This window comes from Amblyraja radiata, chromosome 28 (genome assembly GCF_010909765.2).
Source record: "Amblyraja radiata isolate CabotCenter1 chromosome 28, sAmbRad1.1.pri, whole genome shotgun sequence".
Classification (NCBI taxonomy): domain Eukaryota; kingdom Metazoa; phylum Chordata; class Chondrichthyes; order Rajiformes; family Rajidae; genus Amblyraja; species Amblyraja radiata.
The window spans coordinates 20,673,058-20,696,380 of record NC_045983.1 but is presented as its reverse complement, the minus strand read 5'-3'; the positions used below and the strand labels follow the sequence as shown (position 1 = coordinate 20,696,380).

At 43.9% G+C, this 23,323-nt stretch overlaps 1 protein-coding gene across 2 annotated transcripts in view; it reads left to right on the top strand.

Moving 5' to 3' along the window:
• The first annotated feature begins 4,086 nt into the window (after positions 1 to 4,086).
• Positions 4,087 to 23,323, top strand: part of clip2 (CAP-Gly domain containing linker protein 2) — a 98,452-nt gene continuing 79,215 nt past the window's right edge. Inside the window, exons 1-2 of one of the 2 annotated variants that reach the window (XM_033046019.1) lie at positions 4,087 to 4,662; positions 4,827 to 5,068. In XM_033046019.1, the coding sequence (XP_032901910.1) occupies positions 4,954 to 5,068 (115 nt within the window). In that variant the 5' untranslated portion in view covers positions 4,087 to 4,662; positions 4,827 to 4,953. The remainder of the gene's footprint in view (positions 4,663 to 4,826; positions 5,069 to 23,323) is intronic. The other variant, XM_033046021.1, reaches the window with a different exon arrangement.

Sequence of the window (23,323 nt, the reverse complement as noted above, 5' to 3'; positions counted from 1 at the left end):
ATCTCTGGTGAGAAGGAATGGGTGACGTTTTGGGTTGAGATCCTTCTTCAGACTGAGAGTCGGGGGAGAGGGAAATTAGAGACACCGTTGTGATCGTAGTATTGAGTTCCATTCCTATACCATTTGCCCCTTTAATATTTTGCCAAAACTTCCCCCATAGCTTATTTTAGTTTTTTGTTCTACATCTTTGGTAAACTGAGTTACTCCAGCATTTTGTGTCTATCTTTGGTAAACCCCACAGTTTAAGGCAAAATAATTTTTCATGCAGCCTGGACATCAATGGCAAGCCATTTTTTTGTCCATCCTGCATTTTTGTGAACTGTGGAGACAATTCAAAGTCAACCAGATTGGTGAGTCGAGAGTCACACTTATGGTCCAGACTGGGTAAGGACAACAGACCCTGAAGGTCATTAGTGAACTGGATGCGTTTGTTTTTATGATAACAGACTAGATCATGGAAATCATTTCTAGCTTCTTGAAAGAAAATCCAGATTCCACATCGGCCATGATGGCATTTGAACTTGTGTCTCTGAATCAATAGTAAAGAACACTACCTACTCGCCCTGCAATTTAATCATGGGCCATGGATCTTTGACCCGAACCATCAATTCTGTTTCTCCCTCCACAGATACTGCCTGACCTGCTGAGTGTTTGTAGAATGTTCTGGGTTTTTTTTGTTAACTTAAGCATTGTATGGCTTACTGCCATAACTGTGTTAATAATACCAATGCATATGTGCTGTGGTTAATCTTTAACTTTCTGACCTTTTCCTCCTTTCAGGTAACTGCTTTCTCCCTTAATTTAATTTTTATAGCTGGTATCATTACTCAGGTCGACTTTGATGGTGTTTTTTTTGTTTGTTTTCCCTCACTATTTAATAAGGACCTGGATATTATCAGATTAACAGAGGGTGAGGTCACCAACATAACTGCCACTTCACTTTGTTTCTCTTATTTCTTCTAACCTCTATGTTGATAATACTGAATTATTCTTTCTAAGTCAAATTCATTTATAATTAAATTTAGGCTTTAGTATTCTCAACCCAAAGCGTAGCAATTCAGGACCATGTTTTAGAGAGAATGGTAACACCAGTAAAAGACCTAAGTATCAGTCTGAAGAAGGGTTTCGGCCCGAAACGTTACCTATTTCCTTCGCTCCATAGATGCTGCTGCACCCGCCTAGTTTCTTCAGCATTTTTGTGTACCTTCGATTTTCCAGCATCTGCAGTTCCTTCTTCAACACCTAAGTACAATTGTTTGTTCAAATCTTTGGTTTTTGCCAGTGGTTTAGTACTTTACTTAACAATGTTTGCAATCAATAGAAAATGAGGTGAAAATGCACAAATGCATTCCCACCAAGCAGTTAGATGACGAGGAGATATTCAATATCTTCCTGGACCCAAGTCCTGTAGATTATTATTTAAGATGTCCCACCCAGCTTCTTTGTGCTGTCTTAATACTGCAGCACTGTATTCAGGTGTACATGGCACATGGATAGTGTAGGAAGGAACTGCAGATGCTGGTTTACGCTGAAGATAGACACAAAATGCTGGAGTAACTCAGCAGGACAGGCAGCGTCTCTGGATAGAAGGAATGGGTGATGTTTCGAAGAGTCTGGACCCGAAACGTCACCCATTCCCTCTATCCGGAGATGCTGCTTGACCTTCTGAGTTACTCCAGCATTTTGTGTCTGTCTTTGGTACATGGATAGGACGGGTTTAGAGGGATATAGGCCAAACACAGGTAGGTGGGCCTAGTTTAGATGGAGCATGTTGATTGACGTAGGCAAGTTGTGCTGAAGGGCTGTATGACTCTATGACAGATGTATGGATTGTCAGCAGCCTTCCATATCTTGCTAAGACGACAGGCCTCCACATATAAACTTAACAAGTGCCCGCAGATATTCAAGAATAGAGGACAGAGCCCAATGCGCGATGCCAGTAAGATTAAACGATAGAACCAATAATTAAAAACAAAGGGACACAAAGTCCTGGAGTACCTCAGCAGGTCAGGCAGCATCTCCGAAGAACATAGATGGGTGACATTTGGTATCTCGACCCAAAACATCACCTCTCCATGTTCACCAGAGATGCTGGCTGACCTGCTTAATCACTCCAGCACTTTGTGTAGTAATCAGCATCTGCAATTCCTTGTTTCCACAGTACCAAGAATTGTTCCGATTACCTCTCACTCAATGTTTAAGAAAGAACTGCAGATGCTGGAAAAATCGAAGGTAGACAAAAATGCTGGAGAAACTCCGCGGGTGAGGCAGCATCTATGGAGGAATGATTAGTGACGTTTCAGGGTCTGAAGAAGGGTCTCGACCCGAAACGTCACCTATTCCTTCGCTCCATAGATGCTGCCTCGCCCGCTGAGTTTCTCCAGCATTTTTGTCTACCTCTCACTCAATGGTGCTTTATTGTCACATGAACCGAGGTACAGTGAATAATAATAATAATAATAACTTTATTTATAAAGCACTTTAAACAACTGCAGTTGCCACAAAGTGCTGTACATGAGAACTCATGGACAAAAAGCTATTACAAACCATTAAAAACCGTAAAACGAAGGACTATAAAAAACACACTAAAAATTAAAAGACATTAAAAGCACTAAGAACAGGAGCAATGCCTCAGCCAGTGTCGAAAGCCAAAGAATAAAAATGTGTTTTTAGGGAGGATTTGAAGATGGACAGTGAGGGGGCCTGTCTGATGTGCAGCGGCAAGGTGTTCCAGAGTGCCGGAGCAGCAACAGAAAAGGCTCTATCCCCTCTGAGCTTCCGCTTAGACCTTGGTGCCTCAAGGAGCAGCTGATCAGCTGACCTGAGGCATCGGGCAGGAGCATATAGGTGGAGCAGCTCAGAGAGGTAAGGCGGGGCGAGCCCATTCAACGATTTAAAAACAAATAAAATAATTTTGAAATGAACTCGAAAGTGCACTGGGAGCCAGTGAAGGGAGGCCAAAATTGGCGTAATGTGCTCACTCTTTCGAGTTCCGGTCAAAAGGCGAGCGGCAGCATTTTGAACAAGCTGGAGACGAGCCAATGAAGCTCGTGCGACTCCAGAGTAGAGTGCGTTACAGTAATCCAGCCTAGATGTAATAAAGGCATGGATTACTGTTTCAAAATGCTGCCACTCGAGAATGGGCTTCACCTTTGCCAGCTTCCTTAGGTGAAAGAAGCTGGACTTAACCACCGCGCCTATTTGTTTATCTAGTTTAAAATCACCGTCCATCCTAAAACCCAGGTTCAAAACGGTTGGCTTTACAGACAATGCCAGTGGACCCAAGTCAACAAAGGGAGGTTCACGGCAGCCATTGGGGCCAAACAAAATCACCTCTGTCTTTTCATTAAGTCCCAGAAAGTTTAAGGCCATCCAGGACTTAATGTCCTCAAGACAAGACAGAAGTGATTTTAGAGAATAGTCGTCTTCTTTCCTGAGTGGCATATATAACTGGCTATCATCTGCGTAAAAGTGAAAGGAGATGCCATGCCTTCTTAAAATTGAGCCCAGAGGAAGTAGGTTTAAAGAGAAGAGCAGGGGCCCTAAAATTGAGCCCTGCGGAACCCCATATACCAAGGGAGTGGAGGAGGATTCAAAGCCAGCAAGGCTTACACGCATGGTTCTGTCTGCCAGATAGGACCTGAACCATCCCAGGGCACTGCCACAAATGCCCACTTGGTGCTGTAATCGGGAAATTAAAATTCCATGGTCCACTGTATCGAAGGCCACTGTATTGAAATGCATTATTGTATACCGTTCAGTACAGGCATCACTATAAATGGCGATACTTGTACAGAACTGTATACAAAAAAAATGAATCTCATTCCAACCTGGGGTCACGCGTATGATATTTTAATATTTTTTGTTAAAGCCTTGATTTAAAAAAAATATCGATGCTTGTTGGGGAGTGATTAAAGTGTCGCGGCAGAGAGTGAAGCTGTCAAAGGTTTAACGCCTTCCTCAACACTGTCCCGACAGGATTTTCTGCAGCAGGTCGAGAGGAGCAGCACTTCAACCAGAATTGAGCTTCCGCCTTTGTTTGACATTCATTTCCTGTCCCAGCTGCTTCCCCAATGAATAAAACATAAGGCAGGCTGGCGAAGAAACAAGAGGCAGCTGGGGGAGACAGCGCCCTCCCCCTATCACTTTTCCTTTTGTTCATTTACTCAGCAGAGCTGGGAGTCAATCACAGCCTTCCAGTGAACTGTGAACCCCCCCCTGCTTGAAAAAACACTGCATTGGATACGAGCCAGTCTCCTGGTGCTGGTTGTCCAGAATTAAGGGCGGCTCGCTCAGTCAGTCTAGGGGGGGACACTCTCATTCGGCGGTTTTCGTGTGAATGCTGCTTTTATTGTTGCAGAAAGCGCAGCATTGGACAGCTCCTGGGTTCCGGATTTCTGAATGACCAGGAAAAACGTGCGGTGCCTCATTGCTCCAATCCTCACACTGGCATGAAGGGGACGCGGGTGTGTGCAAGTGTGTGCGGCTCCATGTGACTGGGTGCTGTCAGCTTTCCTCGGCTCTCCTGCATCCTACACGGGCAGCCAAAGGGAGAGGCGGGGAGGCTGCGGTAGGACAGCAGCCCAGGGGCGGGAGGGAGGGAGCAAGAGCACCAATAATCAATCGGCGTAGCGCAACGAGCTGGATGAGAGGAAAGACACGGTAAGGATGCTGAATAAAGGGACCTCTCCTGGATGTAAAGCGGGTCGCGGATCATGGGGATGGGGGTGGGCTACCGCTGATTTCTGCAGGAGGGTCAGTGGGTTGATTACGGCTGTGATGCAGATTTTTTTTTCTCTCTCTCTGTCTTTCTGGTTAACAATTAGGTCTTGTAAGGATGAGAGGGGAGTGACGGGCTGGGGAGATGCGTGAAGCAGCCAGTGCTAATCCCCGCTCCTCCTAGAGAACAAGCATTGTCTGCACCGGGGAGAAAGGAAGGCAGACGTTATTGAGATGAGCCTGCTAAAGCCAAGTGGGCTGAAAGCCCCCGGACGGGTCAACAAGCACTCCAGTTCCAGCTCCAGCCCAATGGGCCGAGGCACTGCAGCGGCAGCCGGACCCAAGGAAGGTAAGGGGCCGAGACACTAGAGAAAATGAATAGTACCAGTAGCTACATTCTCAGCATAACATGGTGACTGCGTTTCTCTCGGTGGGCTAAGGGAGCCCTTCACACAAATTCTTTGTTTGCCTTTTTTCCTCTCCTTACGCACCCGTCCTAGGGACTGGCATCAAATCTGACGCCTTCAAATGCACAAAGCACCTTGGCGCTATTGTGAGGTAAATTTGCACGGGGCTGGATCCCTATCTGTCACTTGACCGCCCGAGTTATTACTGACATTAGCCCGCCTATTATGATGTGGCTCAGTATCAAATTTAGCTCAACGATGCTGCTTTTGAAGATTTGTGCTATATTCAAGGTGCTCTTTAAATACGAGTTAGTTGTTATCAATAATTGAACAGTGGTATATTCTGCAACTTTCAAGACACTGACAATTTTGTGATTTTTGTAATCACATTTTTTTGGGGGATTAAAAGTACCTTTGAGAATATAAGATAAAGAATCTTACCCCCCCCCCCCCCCCCCCCCCCCCCCCCCCCCCACATCCCCAATCACTGCCCCTGAAATGTGCTGCACCATCACATTGATGACGGGTGGTTTTCATTCAATTAAATGTAGATGTTTGTAAAATGGACGAATAAATACTCTTTATTGGTTGAAATTAGGAGCCTGTGCTAAGATTAACTGTGATGTAGAACATAGTGGAATGATCTAGGTTAATAAGGAAATGTCAATTTATTTCTCTTGTGTTCCTTACCTGGACCACGGAATGTGCTGTCATCTCCCATGGCTATCATATTCTATCCCTGGAATATTGATCTGGGATGTCCCTGGTGCTGCTCACCACCCATGTTGACCCCTGATCATCCCACCAAATCTGCTCTTGCCTTGAAGTGGATTCCCCTGGCATTCCTAGTGCAAGCTATCTCTGAGCTGACCAGCGAAACTCAATGGAAGAAGAGCATTTACAAGTGTAGTTGTAGAGGAATGCAGACCAGAAACAGGCCATTCGGCCCACTGAGACAACACCACCCATGTGACTTGATCCCATTTTTTTACGCTTGGGCAGCTTACAACCTAGCGATATGAATATTGATTTATCTAACTTCAAGTAACCCTTGCAAACCCTCTCTCTCCACCACCCCCACCCAAGTCATTGTATTAGTTTCACTGTCTGTGTAACTCATTATCACCTACCCCACACCCAACAATGGACCATTGTGGGCCCCACCTTTCCTTGATAATTGTCGCTTTTTGCATGTCTTTCATTCATTTTGCCTATGTACTGTCTATATCTCTCGTTTCCCTTTCCCCTGACTCTCAGTCTGAAGAAGGATCTCGACCCGAAATGTTACCTATTCCTTTACTCCAGAGATGCTGCCTGACCCAATGAGTTACTCCAGTTTTTTGTGTCTATTACCCATTTTTATTCACCGCCCCCTAATCCCCCAACCTCCACACCCCCATTCCCAATCCCTTAAACTACTCTCAGATTCTACCACTCACCCACAGACCCCAGGGCCAATGGTTGATCAACCTACTGCCCTGCAGATCTTCAAGATGTGGAAGGAAACGGCAGCACCCTGAGGAAACCCTGGCAATAACAAAGGGAACATGCAAACTCCACACTGACAGCACCCAAGATGAGGAGTGACCAGGGTATTTGGTGCTGTAAGGCAGTGGCTGAACTAATTCTGCTACTGTACTGCCTTTCATAAACAATCAAAACCTATTAAAAAAGATATGTTTTTTAATAGGAAAATGTTTTAATAGCATGTTTAATTGTTCAGATTTGAGTCAAAATAGTTACACAATAAAATGCCTTCTATTAAATTCAAATATTGCATTCAAGGTGACTGTGATATCATTGCCCAAGCCCTCATCACCCTTCTCAACTTGCCTGCAACCTTTAGCACAGTTGGCCACACCATCTTCCCAAATAATCTTTCCAAGTCTTATCTATAATATTATACTTAATTGTTACATGTTGGGTCAATTTAGTTCATGGCTTCTGTTCCCACATTGCATGTTACCTGTGGTGTTCCTTCAAGAATCTATTTCTTTATTTGCATGCTGCCCTTTGATAATATCAAGAATGGTCTGAAGAAGGGTCTCGACCCGAAATGTCACCCATTCATTCTATCCAGAGATGTTGTCTATCCCGCTGAGTTACTCCAGCATTTTGTGTTTATCTCTGGTCCAAAACACATCAGGTTGCACTAACAAGAGCCAGCTCCACATCCTCATCACCTCTCTTGCCCCTTCCAATCTCAGGCAGGTTGTATTGGATGATTAGAAACTCCCCCCGATCAAATATTAAAGTCATTGTTTTGGATCTCTGTTTTATAAACCACCAACTCCATCTCTCTCAGTGGCAAGTCTTGATGATGAACCAGGTTATCAGATATCTGCATCATCATTAAGTCTGCCTTGTACTACTCACCTTGCTGATGAAACCCTCACCTATACCTATGGTGCTATTGACTCGATTATTCTGCAGCTCTCTGAGCCACATAATGACATTGACTGTAATCTAACTCTTGCCAAATCCAGCTCACCACATACTTCTTCTTGGTACATAGAGGCTCCCAAATTTAAAATGCTCATCCTTGCTATCCCTCCACAGCTGTGCCATTACACAGCCTTGCACATCTCTGCAAGCTTCTAAATCTCCACAACCTCCACAAGATATCTGCACTTGTGCAACTTGGATTTTATGGGATCCCCCAATTATAGCTATTATCCAAGTGGCCGGTACATCTTTGGTTGCTCGGGCTTTAGGGTCTGCACTTAATATTCTCTCTCTATACATGCTGTTGAGGTAAGAACTGAACACATACTTCTCTGGGCCGCACTAGTTAGTTGGCTTGGGTAGTGTGCTCCAGACAAGAGGGACTACAAGAGCAGATGGCATGTGAGCTTGTACAGACCGCTGCTTGACGGAGGCCTGTAATTTGGATTGGTTCCGCAATCAGAAATCCCATTTCATCTACTGAAGCACAAGGCCCTGTCTTGAGCTGGTGCAGCAATGGCAGATATGAGATCCTTCAGATGACACCTCAAACTGAGGCCCTATCTGTCCTCAGAAACTAATATGAAACGCCTCTCGGCCATATTCAAGGAGAAAGAAAAGGAGATTTGTCCCCAGATTTCTAGTCAATGTGCATCAACCCGCATCACTAAGACATGACATCTAACTCTCACATTACTCTTAAGGGGAACATGCTGTGTGAAAAATTGGTTGCCATTTGACGACAGTGCATGTAACAGAAGACTCCCCTAGCTATCTAGACTACACTTCTTCCCACCCGCTTCCTGTGAAGACTCGATCCCCTACTCCCAATTCCTCCGTCTACGCCACATCTGTGTCCCAGGATGAGGTTTTCCATACCAGGTCATCGGAGATGTCCTCATTGTTTAGGGAACGGAGGTTCCCCTCTTCCATTATGGACGATGTTCTCACTGGGGTCTCCTCGATATCCTGCAGCTCTGCTCTTGCTCCCCCTCCCCCCATTCGTAACAAAGACAGAATCCCCCTTGTCCTCACCTTCCACCCCATTAGCCATCGCATACAGCATATTATCCTTCAGCATTTTTGCCACCTCCAACAGGATCCCACTACTGGCCACATATTCCCATATCCACCCTTTTCTGCTTTCCACAGAGACTGTTCCCTCTGCAACTCCCTGGTCAACTCATCCCTTCCCACCCAAACCATCCCCATCCCCATCCCCAGGTACATTCCCCTGCAACCGCAGGAGATGCAACACCTGTCCGTTTACCTTCCACCTTGACTCCATCCAAGGACCCCAACAGTCTTTTCAGGTGAGGCAGAGGTTCACTTGCACCTCCTCCAACCTCATCTACTGCATCCACTGTTGCAGGTGTCAACACCTGTATATTGGCGATACCCAGCACAGGCTCGGCGATCGTTTCGCTGAACACCTCCGCCCAGTCCGCCTTAACCTACCTGATCTCCCGGTTGCTCAGCACTCCTTCTCCCATTCCCGATCTGATCTTTTTGTCCTGGGCCTCCTCCATTGTCAGAGTGAGGCCCAGTGCAAATTGGAGGAAAAGCACGTCATATTTTGCTTGGGTAGCTCACACCCCAGCGGTATGAACATTGACTTCTCTAACTTCAAATACCCCTTGCTTTCCCTCTCCGTTCCCTCCGCATTCTCAGTTCTCAAACCAGTCTTACTGTCTCCGACTAGATTCTATCTCTGTCCCGTCCACTCCCCTGACATCAGTCTGAGAATGGTCTCAACCCGAAACGTCACCCATTCCTTCTCCCCAGATAAGCTGCCTGTCCCGCTGAGTTACTCCAGCATTTTGTGTCCAACAGAAGTACTTGACTGACAATATATTGTTTTTGGAGATTGGAGAGGTGTAATATCTCAAGAGAGAAAGGGATAGTTCACAGAGTTGGATAATTATAGTTTTGAAGAAAGATTGGCTAGAGAGGTTTTTTTTACCCAGGAGGCTGAGGGAGTTTTAATCATGTGATGTACAGGTATAGGAAGTCAGAAAGGGCGTCTTTCTCTAGATGGTCGGATTAATATGGAAAGAGTGTAGAATAGTAGAAATATGTGGAATGATTAGAGGGGAGCTGAGGAATGTTTTTTGAGAGCTGCTGGAATTTGGAACTTACTGTCTGCAAAGATGCTAATGGCTGGAGCTCTCATTGAAAAGATCCAGATATTGTGTTGTCACCTAATGTACAGTAAGATTACAAATGGGAAGCAGCAGCAACCTAAACAGGTCACTGTTAGTCAGCATGGGCGGAATGGTCTTCTGTGCAGTAACTTTCTATGATTCTCTAATTTCTGCATTACCAGTGCTGTTGCTTAACATCTTCCAGGATTCAGTAACACCCAGGTAACATCTCTATGGGCACTGGTTCTGTATGTGAGATTTCACTCGGAATGATTTAGAGGATGAGGAGGCATTGAGAGGAGAGATTTCTTTGTCTACTGTTATACCAAAATCGCACTGAAGTATTGGACAGTATTGGAGGCCAAACCACTGGGCTTAGCACAGAAGGTGTGAGATGCTGAGAGAGGGAGGAGGGGTGGGACCCAACTAGTATTACATCAGACCACAGCTGTACAGTCTATGGGGCACAGAGTAGAGCTTTTGTGTTTGTTGCGGTGTGGTGTGTCTCGGAATATCTTTATTTTCATGAATGGCTTGTTGAAGTCTGCTCCAAGACTGAATCTGACAACATTAATCCTTATGCAAACCAAATGTGTGAACTTGGCCAGTATAACATTGTGGAATGAGTTTCCCCATTGGTATACTTCCTGAAAAAATACAATCAAGTTTGCAAGACACGACCTTCCCATTCTATAGCGGTATCCAGGCTTTAGAAGTGCATTGACTGTACAATGCTGTTGGAAATCCTGAGAAAGATGTTCGGTGTACTTTATTAAAAGTATATTATAGTTTTCTATTATAAAATTTATTATAAAGCCTTTTTTTAATGTCTTTCTCTCTCTTTAAGCATATGATCATCGTTCCACCTTATTTAAACTGCCTTATCGAACAGATCCAACTAATCCATTCTCCTTCATGCTTACCAACCTTCACCGTATTGTTATAATTAGCACAACCATTAAACATGTTTCAGGTACTCTCAATCATAGTTACAGACAAAACCATAATGAATGATAAGATTGAAATTTGGTCTGGATGAGGTGTATAAAATGCTCAAAGCATCTGGTAGGATAAATACCAATAAATTATTTGTTTCTGATATAGAAATCAAAAGGATATCATCTTAAAGTTTATATAAGCCATTCAGAAAGGGAAGTGAAGAGCACATTGTTAACAATGAACAATTTCAGAATATCTCCTATGAAAGGCAGTGGTTGTTGCCATAACGTCAACGTTGAATAGGTCCTTTATGTAATGAGTATCAAGGGATATGGTGATGCGTGAGGTAAACAGAGTTGAGGTATAGTGAAACTATAATTTGCAATCTTGTGAGACTGTTGATACTGCCATTTTGATTTGGAAACTAAACTTTGTCCTTAAAAGTAATTAAAATCTCCAGAAAACTGGCAGGCCTTGCGGTCTGGTTTAGGTTTATTATAGTCGTGTATACTGAGGAACAATGAAAAACTTCGTTTTGCATGCTATCCAATCAAATCAGATAATCTTATACATACCTGTAAATATAATTAAGCCAAACTCAACTACAATAGGGAGAGCGAAGGGAAAGATACAAAGTGCAGAATATAATTATCAGCAGTACATCGCAATACTGATAGCCCAGAGACAAAGTCCAATGTCTGCATTGATGTAGAGAAGAAGTGGATTGTACCCTCGTTTACAGATTTTCCATTTTATGGAAGGGTTGGCTGGTGTTCTTCACTTGGTCAATCTGGAAGTTCAGGACCCCTTGACCAGTTACCTCATTTGATTCGATATCTCAATTCAACAGCAGTTATAATCCTCAAAGCCTCCAATTCCCCCTTTTTCTACACAATTCTTGCAATGATCTGGTGACATCATGTGTTTCAACAGGTTTTATAATTAATGTAGAATCCACACCACCGCTGACAACTGCAGTTTTCATTTTCATATGTTGACGTGTTCAACTTTCTGAAATGTCTTTTTTTTAAGAATATGTAGAAATTCAATTTTGTACATTTTAGACTTTTAAAATATTTTAACATGCATATTACAAAGATGCTTTTAAAAGCCCCTTGCCCAAGCTCCTCATATACTCACATTTCTTATGAACCTTCTACTTACAAAGATTCCAGGATGGCTGGAATTTCCTTTTAAAGGAGGTAAAGATGGAATATCTCCCTCTAAATTGAAACTTCAATTATTGCCATTTTAACACAAAATGCTCTACAAACTTAAAGCTGTAGCTTGGTCCAAACCTAGCTCCGTTGATTGTCTAAACTCCATTAACATTAAGGAAAGCTTAAAGTAAAACAGTACTTTCAAATGTTGGTTTTCAATTGTTCCAAATACTTGCCACTTTAATGGACTGGGCTTGGGACACTTGTAGGACTAACCATGAAAGATACCTTAGCTAGTAAGCAGCTGTTAGTTCTGGTTTAAGACTGAATGTGCAGCTGTTGTAACAGAGAGCCAGTAGGTTTATAACCGAATCAATCCAGACCAATGAACAAATACACTATCAAAGGCCCTGGAGTTCATTTGTGCCATGTCAAAAAACACATGGTATAATATCAGGGTTGAATGAAGGCAGTAATTCTTCCAGTTTAATTTTTTTTTAAATTGTCATTCAGAAAGTAAGTGGGCTATGACCTCCATTAAACTGATGGAGAAAGGGCTTTGCGAGGAGTGCACTTATCATTCAGATTAGAACAGGGCAACAGTCATTTCCACTACACTTGTTTTTTGATTCATGTTCCAGCCTGTGTCTGTACCATTATGGGTTCCAAAGACTGGGAATGAATCACTGAGCTGAAGCCCTTCACCCATGCCATGGACAATTCATCAACCGAAAACAAGCCTGTCTTGTTCTCTTTTCGAATTGTCTATTATTGCCCCAGGTTTCCCTCCAATGCAACTCGTGGATGACAAGCAATACTTCCCTCAAGGGAAAAAGTGTTTATCAATAAACTGTATGAATTATTGGGATTTTGCTTTGTATTCTATTATGTTCAGATCGAAAGAGCAGTCCTATGATCGTAGCGTGTCCTTCTAAAATCCCTCATTATACTCTGGCGCACTATATAACATTGTAGTGGAGGTCAATACTAGAAACAAAACGTCACTGTGTCAGGTTTAATGTGATTTGCCCATTGTATCTCAAATAGGTTAAAATGGGAAACACCATAATTTAGTACAAGTGAAGGGAGCTCTTTTAGAAAGGAGGTGAGGAGGAACTTCTTTAGTCAGAAGGAGTTAATCTGTGGAACTCATTGCCACAGAGGGCTGTGGAGGCCAAGTCAGTGGATATTTTTATGACAGAGATAGGCAAATTCTTGATTAAATCGGGTGTCAAGTGTTGTGGGGAGAAGGCAGGAAAATGGGATTAGGAGGCAGAGATTGGCCACGATTCTGCCGTGGGAGCAGCACCGTGCAGCCGCAAGTTCTGTCAGCTGAGCTCTTTGCTGGGAGCAATCGATGAGGCCCAGACCAACACACGTATCACAGTCAGATCACAACTCCTTTCCAGTCACCCAGTCACAACTGCAGTAGAAAAGGAGAGAGGAGGGAAATATAGTGAAGCAGAGAAGAGGATGGATGTGAAGGAAAGGAAAAAGATGAAGCAATAAGAAAAGGGGAGTAAGAAAGAGATGAAATAGTTGTATGATAGAAAGGTGGAGAATGCAAAGGGATCACATATTTCGCTTGGGCAGCTTACCGCCCAGAGGTATGAATATTGATTTATCTAACTTCAGGTAGCCCCGACTACCCCTCTCTCTCCCCCCCCCCCCCCCCCCCCCCCCCCCCAAGTCGCACCATCTTCTCGTTTTCACCCAACAAACAGCTAACAAGGCATGTTTCCTTTATCATCTTTACTTTTATGCATATGTTTCATTCATTGTTCTTTATCTCTCTACATCATCGTCTATATCTCTCATTTCCCTTATCCCTAACCGGTCTGAAGAAGGGTCTTGGCCCGAAACGTCACCCATTCCTCTCCAGAGATGCTGCCTGTCCCGCTGAGTTTCTTCAGCTATTTGTGTCTATCTTCAGTTTAAACCAGCATCTGCAGTTCCTTCTTACATACAGTATAAGGCCTCAATTCCTGAAATGCTCTGGCCGCACCTTTCTTCGCTGTTTACCTACCCCATCTTTCCTTGTATGTGGCTGTCGGTTTGTTTTTGGAATGCTGTATCTATATATTCATTATTTTAGACTGATTTCCCAGTTTTATTTTTGATTCCTCTGCTCAATTTTCTCAGTGAAGTTTATGCCAGAAGTCAGCAATTTGCCACTCCAGTTACCATCCAGTTACCATCCAGTTTGGTGTCAAAGGGCAGCGAGTGATATGTAGCTTGTTCAGCATTTCCATTGGAGAAAAATGAGTAGATAGATTCTGAGTTGGTTTTCAAGTTTGAAGTGTCTTCATGGAGTCACTGAGCTGTGCAGCACAGACTTTGGCCCTTTGGCCGAACTCATCAATACTGATCATGATACTATCTGTACTATTCCCATTTGCCTATATTAGATCCATATCTCTCTCTACTCTCTTCCTATCCGAAAGCCTTTTTAAAATGTTGCAATCGTTTCTTCCTACGTCACCTCCTCTCAATCTCCTTTCAATCTCACAGACTGCTCTGGATCAAATTGCATTTGCTATTTTTCTGGCCAACAAGCCAAACCATCCATATCTCCCTGCAGTCTCAAGCATTCTTCTGCAATGTCAAACAGACAGACAATGTTGTGGAGACGCAAGAGACTGCAGATGCTGGAAACTGCTGAAGAAACTCAGCCGATTGAACAGTATCTGTGGAGGGAAAGGAATTATTGACAATTCTGGGAGTAGAGAAGGAATAATAATAAAAATATCTTTTAATGTCATTGCACATAAGCGCAACAAGATTTGGTATGCAGCTTCCAACTGATGTCATAACATAAATAACTAATAAAATTTGGATTTAGATATCCCGAGAACATGGATTGTAAAAAGAACATCACTGTTTGATAGCGATCACTTAGCTCAGCTCTGCTAGCTGTAAAGAAATTCCAGGCCTGTCTGTTTTCCTGATTATTGAAATAGACAGATTTATACAATTGTAAACTGCTCAATGAGTGAATTAACTTCTTCAATCAAATGACGCAAAATATGTCATTTAAAGTTTTATATTTGGGTCCAGTTGATTGATGCCATACTTTGGATGATGATGCTTTTGCTGCTAAGCTTTCAATGAAAATGTGATGCTGCAATTTCCACACCTGCTGCCTTGTGGAGAGGTCAGTAACTGTGGCATAACTTGAGATCTGGCAGAGCTCGTCCTTTTCCATTCTCCAGTAAACACTCCTGACTTCTGAGTTTCTGATTATTCCTGTAGGTGACTAAAAGCTCCTAGTTTCCCCTAAGTGATTTTAATTACCGATATAGCATTGTCAATATCATATTTAAAAACCTTAATGACTTGTGATCAAGCAAAAACCCACATGACCACATGAGTATTCACATCTTTAAAAAGGATTGGACCAGCATTACATTGTTCCTTACTTGAGCTTTAAATGCTGGATTTTGTTAATTAATTGCAGATAACGTGCACTTGCAGCTGTAATAACCCAGGTGGCGTGTGTGTGGAGTCCGCCTGTTTTCTCTTTGACTACACAAGTGTCTGATGGGTTCTCCAGCTTCCTCCCACATCCCAACAATGTGCTGTGGCCCAACGTGGGTGTGTTAGAGTTGGTTGAGGTCTAGAACTCGCTGTCTGAGAAGGTGGTTGAGACAGAAAGCCTCATCACATTGCGGCACGGTGGCGCAGCGGTAGAGTTGCTGCCTCACAGCGCCGGACACCCGGGTTCGATCCTGACTACGGGTGCTGTCTGTACGGAGTTTGTACATTCTCCCCGTGACCTGCGTGGGAGAGATCTCAGGGATCTTCAGTTTCCCCCCCACACTCCAAAGACGTACAGGTTTGTAGATTAATTGGCTTGGTAAATGTAAAGATTGTCCCTAGTGAATGTAGGATAGTTTTAATGTACGGGGATCGCTGGTCGCCACGGACCCGGACGCGGCCTGTTTACGCGCTGTATCTCTAAACTAAACTAAACATTGAAGCTGTACGTGGATGTGCACTTTAGGCGCTGTCAGCTGCAGGGCTACACGCCCACCACTGGAAGGTGGAATTAAGTGGACAGCATTTTTTTGACCGGCATAATCAGAATGGGCCAAACGCCCTCCATCGATGTCACAGCTTCTCTATGATCTGTGAGACCACAGCCAGTTCTCCATTGCTGAGCACTCGCAGGAGAGTTTGATTATAATAGCTTAGTGCTGGATGCGTTATCAATACAGGACCAGCTCCTTACCCCAGTCCTCCCAAACCCATCTTGCTCCAAAGTCCTCTGAGTAACATGCCCTGAAACCCAATCCTTCTGATACTGTTTGAGGCACCAAAGCCCTGATAATTTGAGTCATGGAGCGATACAGTGTGGAATCAGGCCCTTCAACCCAACATGCCCACACCGGCCACCATGTCCCCGGTACACTATTCCCACCTGTCCGCATTTGGTCCAAATCCCACCAAACTTGTTCTATCCATGTACCTGTCTATAACTGTTTCTCAAATGTTGGGGATAGTCCCTGCCTCAACTATCTCCTCTGGCAACTTATTCCTTACACCCACCACCCTTTGTGTTCCATACACCCACTTGAGCCCTCAATGTACATAAACCAGATTCCTAACAAGCCCCAGGCCCTGATTTTCTGCCATTTACCCATCTCTGTCCCAAACCTTTAAACCTACCTCCTACGCCAGATCTTTAAACCGACCGCAACTCCTGCTCCACTTCTAGGCTCCAATGTCTCTGCTAGAATCTATTGCACTCTCTCCCCAAAAATCACTTCTATTGCAGTCCGATTTCAACATTCCCTCTGGCCCTCTCTTCCCTGAACACCTGCACACCCGATCGCAACTCCTGGCCAGAAAAGGCCTCTGGTGCAACTAAAATTTGCAACGACAGAAGAACAAACTAAATGGCTGTCGGTCACTGGTGCTGCAAACATCTTGTGCATTCACTTGAGTGCACTCACAGTTCCAGCCATTCCAGGCATGGATTTAAAGAGGTTGGTAGAAGGATTAGAGGGAAGACAGGGTAAAAATATTTTTGCCTATAATATGGATCAGAAACTTTGTCTGAAACAGTATTGAAGATTGAAACTGTCAAAGCATTGATGAGGTACTTAGATGTGGACTTGAAGAGATTCCGCATGCCTAGTGGGGAAGATGTGTTTGGTAAATAATTTCTGGAAAGACATTCTTCCTTGTGCATTTCAACGCTCAAGTCTGACCTACAGTATAATAATCACCAACATTGCACTTGCCTTCCTAATTATGCCTGTGTGTTCATGTTTTGCATAACCAAAAATTCGCTGTAAACCAAATGCTTACTCGTTTCCCATTGTTTAGAAAGTATTCTGTTTTCCTTCTCTTCCGAACAATGCAACTAACCTCACATGTTCCTACTTTACATTCCCTCTGCTTCCCTCTTGTTTGACCTGCCCTTTGCTGACTCTCTGTGCACTAACTCAGCATGTTCGGATGACTCTGCTAAATGTGATCTTTCCCAGTGATATTGAGTGATATTGATGAACAATAGCAATGGACCAGCTAGAATGATGTCCTAAATCTGCCTCAGGAAACCAACCTTAAATCTGAAATGCTTTCCAATAAAATCTAATTCAACGCCAATACTGTCAAAGGCATAAAGCCCGCAACCCTACCTGTGAGCTGGTTGGCTTTCCTGAGAACACTTAGAAATAAACCATCTACTGTTAATCCTGCCTTAAAGTTTAACTGACTTTAGCTTTGATGGGGTGGATCCAAGTTTAGTTTATCTAATCAGAAACCCACACAGCAGCCCGAATAGCTTCTGTCCTCCCATTTGCTAAATATTTCAGCCTGCAGGTTTGTAGACCACCTTATCTATCCCTCAGCTCTTGCTAAATAAAAATAATTGTTATTTTGCTGTGTTTCCGCACTTTCCCATTTTTTCTGGATGCGACTGCCTGGATAGATCAGTCACACTAATCTGGAGTTTAAATGCAGGGACAGTAGGATGAAGATGGACTTGCCCACCAGGGGCATGGAAGCTTTCTCCTGGAACGTTTTGCTTGCAACACCGCAGAGGTTCAGAGTGCATCGAGCTGTACCACCTCACCCGCACAACCTTGGGACGTGTCGCACGATTAGGCCCATTAATCACCACTTGCAGAGAAAGGGTTTTTTTTCCACATGACAGGGATTCCTTTGAGACATAAAGAAATGTATTTATGGTGCTGGTTGTGTTTGAAGGTTTAAACTCTGAAATTGTAATCAACTGGGTGTTTGTAAGGAACCGAGTGCTGGCTCCAGATTTAACAGTCACTGTTCTGCTGACTCCACTATATTTTTTTTTGCACTGACTCTGTGCATTTGCTGAATGGAGATTGTGTGTGGAGTTCCACACCTCCTTTCTCTGCCGCCATGGCAACCTGGCAGGAACTTTGACAGTAAAAGCACTTTCAGCTATGGTCATATTCTTGTCCTTCCATTCAGTCAACATCCTTACTTCTGCAGCGGCCTCCACAGATAGGATTACAGTGCATTGTCCAGTAAAAATGCTCCTATTTAGCTGGGTTGACCTACCTGTCTCTTTGGTATTAAATATAATCGAGATCTATTGTTAGCCACTCACCATTCTAACACAGCACAGTCCCTTTGCCTGTTGAGAAAATAATATATTGAACAGAATTTTTGTAATCTCAGGTAACTGCAGTACTATCTTCACGTTTAAGAAACATTTGGACAGGTACCTGGATAGGGTGGTTTTAGAGGGATATGGGCTAAAAGCAGGCAGGTGGGACTAGTGTAGATGGGACATATTGATCTGTGTGGACAAGTTGGGCTGATGTTGTATGACTCTACCCGAAAGCAATAAATAGAAAATGAGACTCAACTCAGGGTGAGCGTATTTAATCCATCTGTATGATATCCCTCTTGCTAGCTTTCAGCTGCAACCTCATGCATTTTGAACTGTGTCTCCATTGTGAAGTTATCTGACACAGAGTCACACCTGTGGTTGCTAAGCTGTTTACAAGTGGAAGTCTCGAAAGCTGCAGACATCCAGAGGAAGACCTCCAAAGCTCAACTCGGTAAAATCATTGATGGCGTATTTTGGTATGTGGGAGGAAACCAGAGCATCTGGAGGAATGAGAAGTGTTTTGGATTAGAGGTCTGGAAATCACTTGAAGGAGCACCTGATGGCCTGATCTTTGCTGCCTCTGTTTCTACAAGCATTTTCACGTCCCACCTGGATCTTGGGGGGACAGCATGACATAAGGATTACGGACCCATGTAACGACAGTCAAGGATGCCTGCCACCCCAGCCATTCCCCTTTCTCCATTTTCCTTCTGGGAGAAGATGACTTCAGAACATTTTCTCCCCACTGCTATCCGACATCCAAAACTGCCTGAAGAATGGGCCGCATCCTGAAACGTTGTCCTTCCATTCCCTCCACAGATGCTGCCTGACCTGCAGAGTTCCTTCAACACGTTGTTTTTTGCTCCTGAAACAATGATCTCTTTCACAACTCATTCCCGGAGGTGCTGCCACATACTCCTACTCGGTGATTTTTTCGGCGACTGCCGGCATCATCGACTGACCTTTCAGGTCACCAAAAAATTAGCGGCGTGATGCAGTGGTGGCGTGGCGCGGGGTGATGACGTATGACGCGCGGTGTTTTTTCAAGTGTCGCAACATTTTTATGTTGCCGCTGGATTTTGAAATGTTCAAAATCTTTTGGCGACACTGATATTACGCCGGCAGTCGCCGAAAAATCGCCAAGTGGGACAGACCCTTAACTCTGCCTCATTCATCTATTCCATTATTATCATCTCATATTCTGCACAGATTTTGCATTATAATCTTGCACCATTCTGCTGTCTTGTCTGTGCAGTATTTATTGCTGTATTTATCTGTACCGTAGGACAGTACTGTTTATTCTGTAGGCTTCGTGTGAACAAGGAATTCCATTGAACCCTGCTGTATATGACAATAAACTAATCTGAATGTGAATCGGCAGCATCTATAAACCTAACATTGGGCCCAGTTTATTTCAGTAAAAGAGGAAGAAAGACAACACCTGGCTGCACGATCAAACATGAAACTGAGCTTCCATTGCAAAAAGGTCGATACTTTTGTGGTTGTTGCTATGGTGACAACACATGACCTTAAACTCAATGATTTCCAGCCTTCAATGTTGTTTTATCACTGGAGGGACTCCCATGCTGCTTGGAAACAAGAGAAGTAAGGATGAGGTTATTTTGGTGTAGCCTGTACACTGCTCTGCTGCACAGAGCCTTCCTGCTTTCTTGCATTTAGTTGACAGACATTCAAAACATATGAATGGATTCCACAATCAACTGCTTTCCTCTTAGGATGGTGATGTTTTTGTAAAGTATTTGTGTTCAATGGATTCTGAGCTGCTGACAACACTGCAGTTTAAGAAGACTGTCATATCTGAGCTCAAATGAGGTTTGTGTGAGGGCCCTTAAACTGTCAAATGTATTGTTGCCACCCAGAGCGCAGTTTGGCATAAGACACGGTCCCTAACAGGAGTAGCAGCCTTAAAGCAACAATCATTGTTCAAAGCCAATGTAGCGTTTGCTGCAGTTTCCCTTGCTAAAATCAAATGTGGAAGTGATTTAACATACAGTAAGCCATCATTATTACGGACCTTTTAATAACAGATTTTGGTTATAGCGGATGAACCTGTCGACCTTCACGGTCAAATTGGACTGCCGACACCACCCCAGTGGTCCGCACGTCCTCCATGGCCACATCCAGGCCGGGCTGCCGATGCCACTTGGCTGCTTCCAGGCTGTGCCTGTCCCTGCCGCCAATGCCAACTCTTACCTGCACTATGGCTGCCCCGCGGGCTGCGACCAAGGACTCCGTCGATTCTCACCTCTCCCCCGGATGCCAGCAGGCCTGGACTGTCAACTCACCTGGATTCTAGGTCCATTTCCAGACCGAGGGTCTGAAGAATGGTCTGGACCCGATACATCACCTATCCATGTTCTCCAGAGATGCTGCCTGACCTGCCGTGTCACTCCAACACTTTGGGTCCTTTAGTGTATTAACCAGCATCCACAGTTCTTTGTTTCTACTACTTATACAATAATAATAATAATAATAATAATAAATTTTATTTATGGGCGCCTTTCAAGAGTCTCAAGGACTCCTTACAAAAATTGAGCATGTAGAGGAAAAACATGTAAGGGGAATGAAATAAATAGTAGAGACATGACTAGTACACAAAGTAAAGACAGAATTCAATACAAAACACAGTATGAGGCAATTAATGCACAGATGAAAAGGGACGGGGACGTGGGGCTAAGGATAGGCAGAGGTGAAGAGATGGGTCTTGAGGCGGGACTGGAAGATGGTGAGGGACACGGAATTGCGGATCAGTTGGGGAAGGGAGTTCCAGAGCCTGGGAGCTGCCCTGGAGAAGGCTCTGTCCCCAAATACAATGCTAGTCTATTACTCGGTAATCCCTTACTCTGTACGATAGGCAATAATGAACACCTTTCTCACCCCCGCCCTGGTTGTCTGTTATAAGGATGGTTTACTGTTTTTACAAATTTTGCACATTTAACTTGGAGTCACAGGATCTCTCCTTCTCTAAGATCTTTGCAATGGTACTAGTAATACCTTTGTTGATTTCACAGCTTGGCCTTGATGTATCTATTCATCGTTGGACTCAATGCTGACACAAATAACATGTTTGCTCATGAGCAACGGCAATATTCTCTTCAGAAACATCTTCAGTCACTGTTTTATTCATGGATATCTTGCACTAGGAGCAAATTGATCTTGGTTAACTTCTACGAATTTCTCTCCAAACCTTCAGGGTAATGTTTTGAATTCTCTACTTCCTTTAATATCCTAAAATCCCGTCTTCTCAACTGCAAAATACTGGGAGGTCTCAGTACAGACAATCGTCTGCGCAGACGGAACCATTTCTTCTCGCAGCTTGCGTTTTGATGCTTATGCAGTTTTATCTGCCTTTCCACCATTGGACTGAGCGAGACTCGCCCACATTCTGAGTCCCTAGTCCATCAGCAATTTCACCGGAGTGCAGCCCGTTGGGGTGTTATTCCATAGCTGAGGCAACATACTGCAGGTCAATGTTTTATTGTGGTGTTCAAAATGACCTTGTTTCTAATACTTCCTGTTCAGAACGATTGCACTTGTGCTAAATGATTCCCTCTGCAACAATAGTGAGGCTTCTTGCCAAACCCTCCCTTAGACACCAGTCAGATTCACATAACCTTGCATCGATAACAGAGCTGCTGTTATTGACCTCTGCTGATGATCTGTATGCAGCATTTGTACCAACATGCAGTTGGATATTCCTTTTCCTTTCTGTGGATGTAGGCATCTTGTATTCCGTCAATGTTTGATCCAGTGTGTTTTGTGAGTGACGTGGACTGGACATGCAAATATGTCTCACTGCGTGTGATCCGAAATTGAAAAGCTGCATCTGATTTTTTTAAAACTAGAGAAATTGCAAATTGTCTCTCCTGCCCTTCTGCTTATGGGTTTCAAACTTATGACTTTCTACAATCTCCAATGGCACTGGTTTGAGGCCCTGCTCTTAGCTTGAGGCCCTGCCCATACCTTGTTAAATAGATATCAGTTGTTTTCAGAAGTAAGTTTGCCAGCATCACATAATACCCAGTTCTATTTCTAATTAGAAGCTCACTATTTTGCAATTGCATTTTGTGATTTCACTTGGCCTCTTGCTGGAAATGTTTAGTCCAACCCTCTTTCCAAAATCCCCTTGTTAATTCCCTTGTTAAACTCGGCTGAAGCCTGGACTACCATTCTGTTCTGTGCTGCTTTCTATTTGTGTTCGATTTTGCAGCATGTTCCCTTCTCCTCATGTTCAAGTCTGCACCTCACCTCAACACTAATTGTGAGTTTTTCCAGGCACATGGTCACCCTATACACTCAATGGCTTCAACATTAAATGGGGGAAAAAACAATCATCGCTGAACACGCCATGAGTAACTAAGTTAGTTTTAGTTATACGTCCCACCCAGTCCACACCGACCTCCCATACATTAATTCTATATAATCCCGCCTTTGCATTCTGCACACAAGGAGCAATTTATACAAGCCAATTAACGTACAAGTCATTGGAAAGTGGGAGGATACCCAGAGATACAACAAACTCTGCCCCGACAGCACCCGTAGTCAGGATCAAACCCAGGTTTCAGGCACTGTGAGGCAGCAGCTCGACCACTGCGTCACTGTACCACCCTAAGTCAACGTGCTTTTAGGAACATGCTTCTGCAATACTTGATCTTAATTGACATGAAGAAGGTGGCTAACACTCACAACAGGGAACACAGTGGCGCAGCCGTAGAGTTGCTGCCTTACAGCGCCGGTGACCCGGATTCAATCCTGACTACGGGTGCTGTCTGTACGGAGTTTGTGCGTTCTCCCTGTGATCCTCCCACACTCCAAAGGTTTGTAGGTTCATTGGCTTGGTAAATGTAAAAATTGTCCCTAGTGGGTGTAGGATAGTGTTAATGT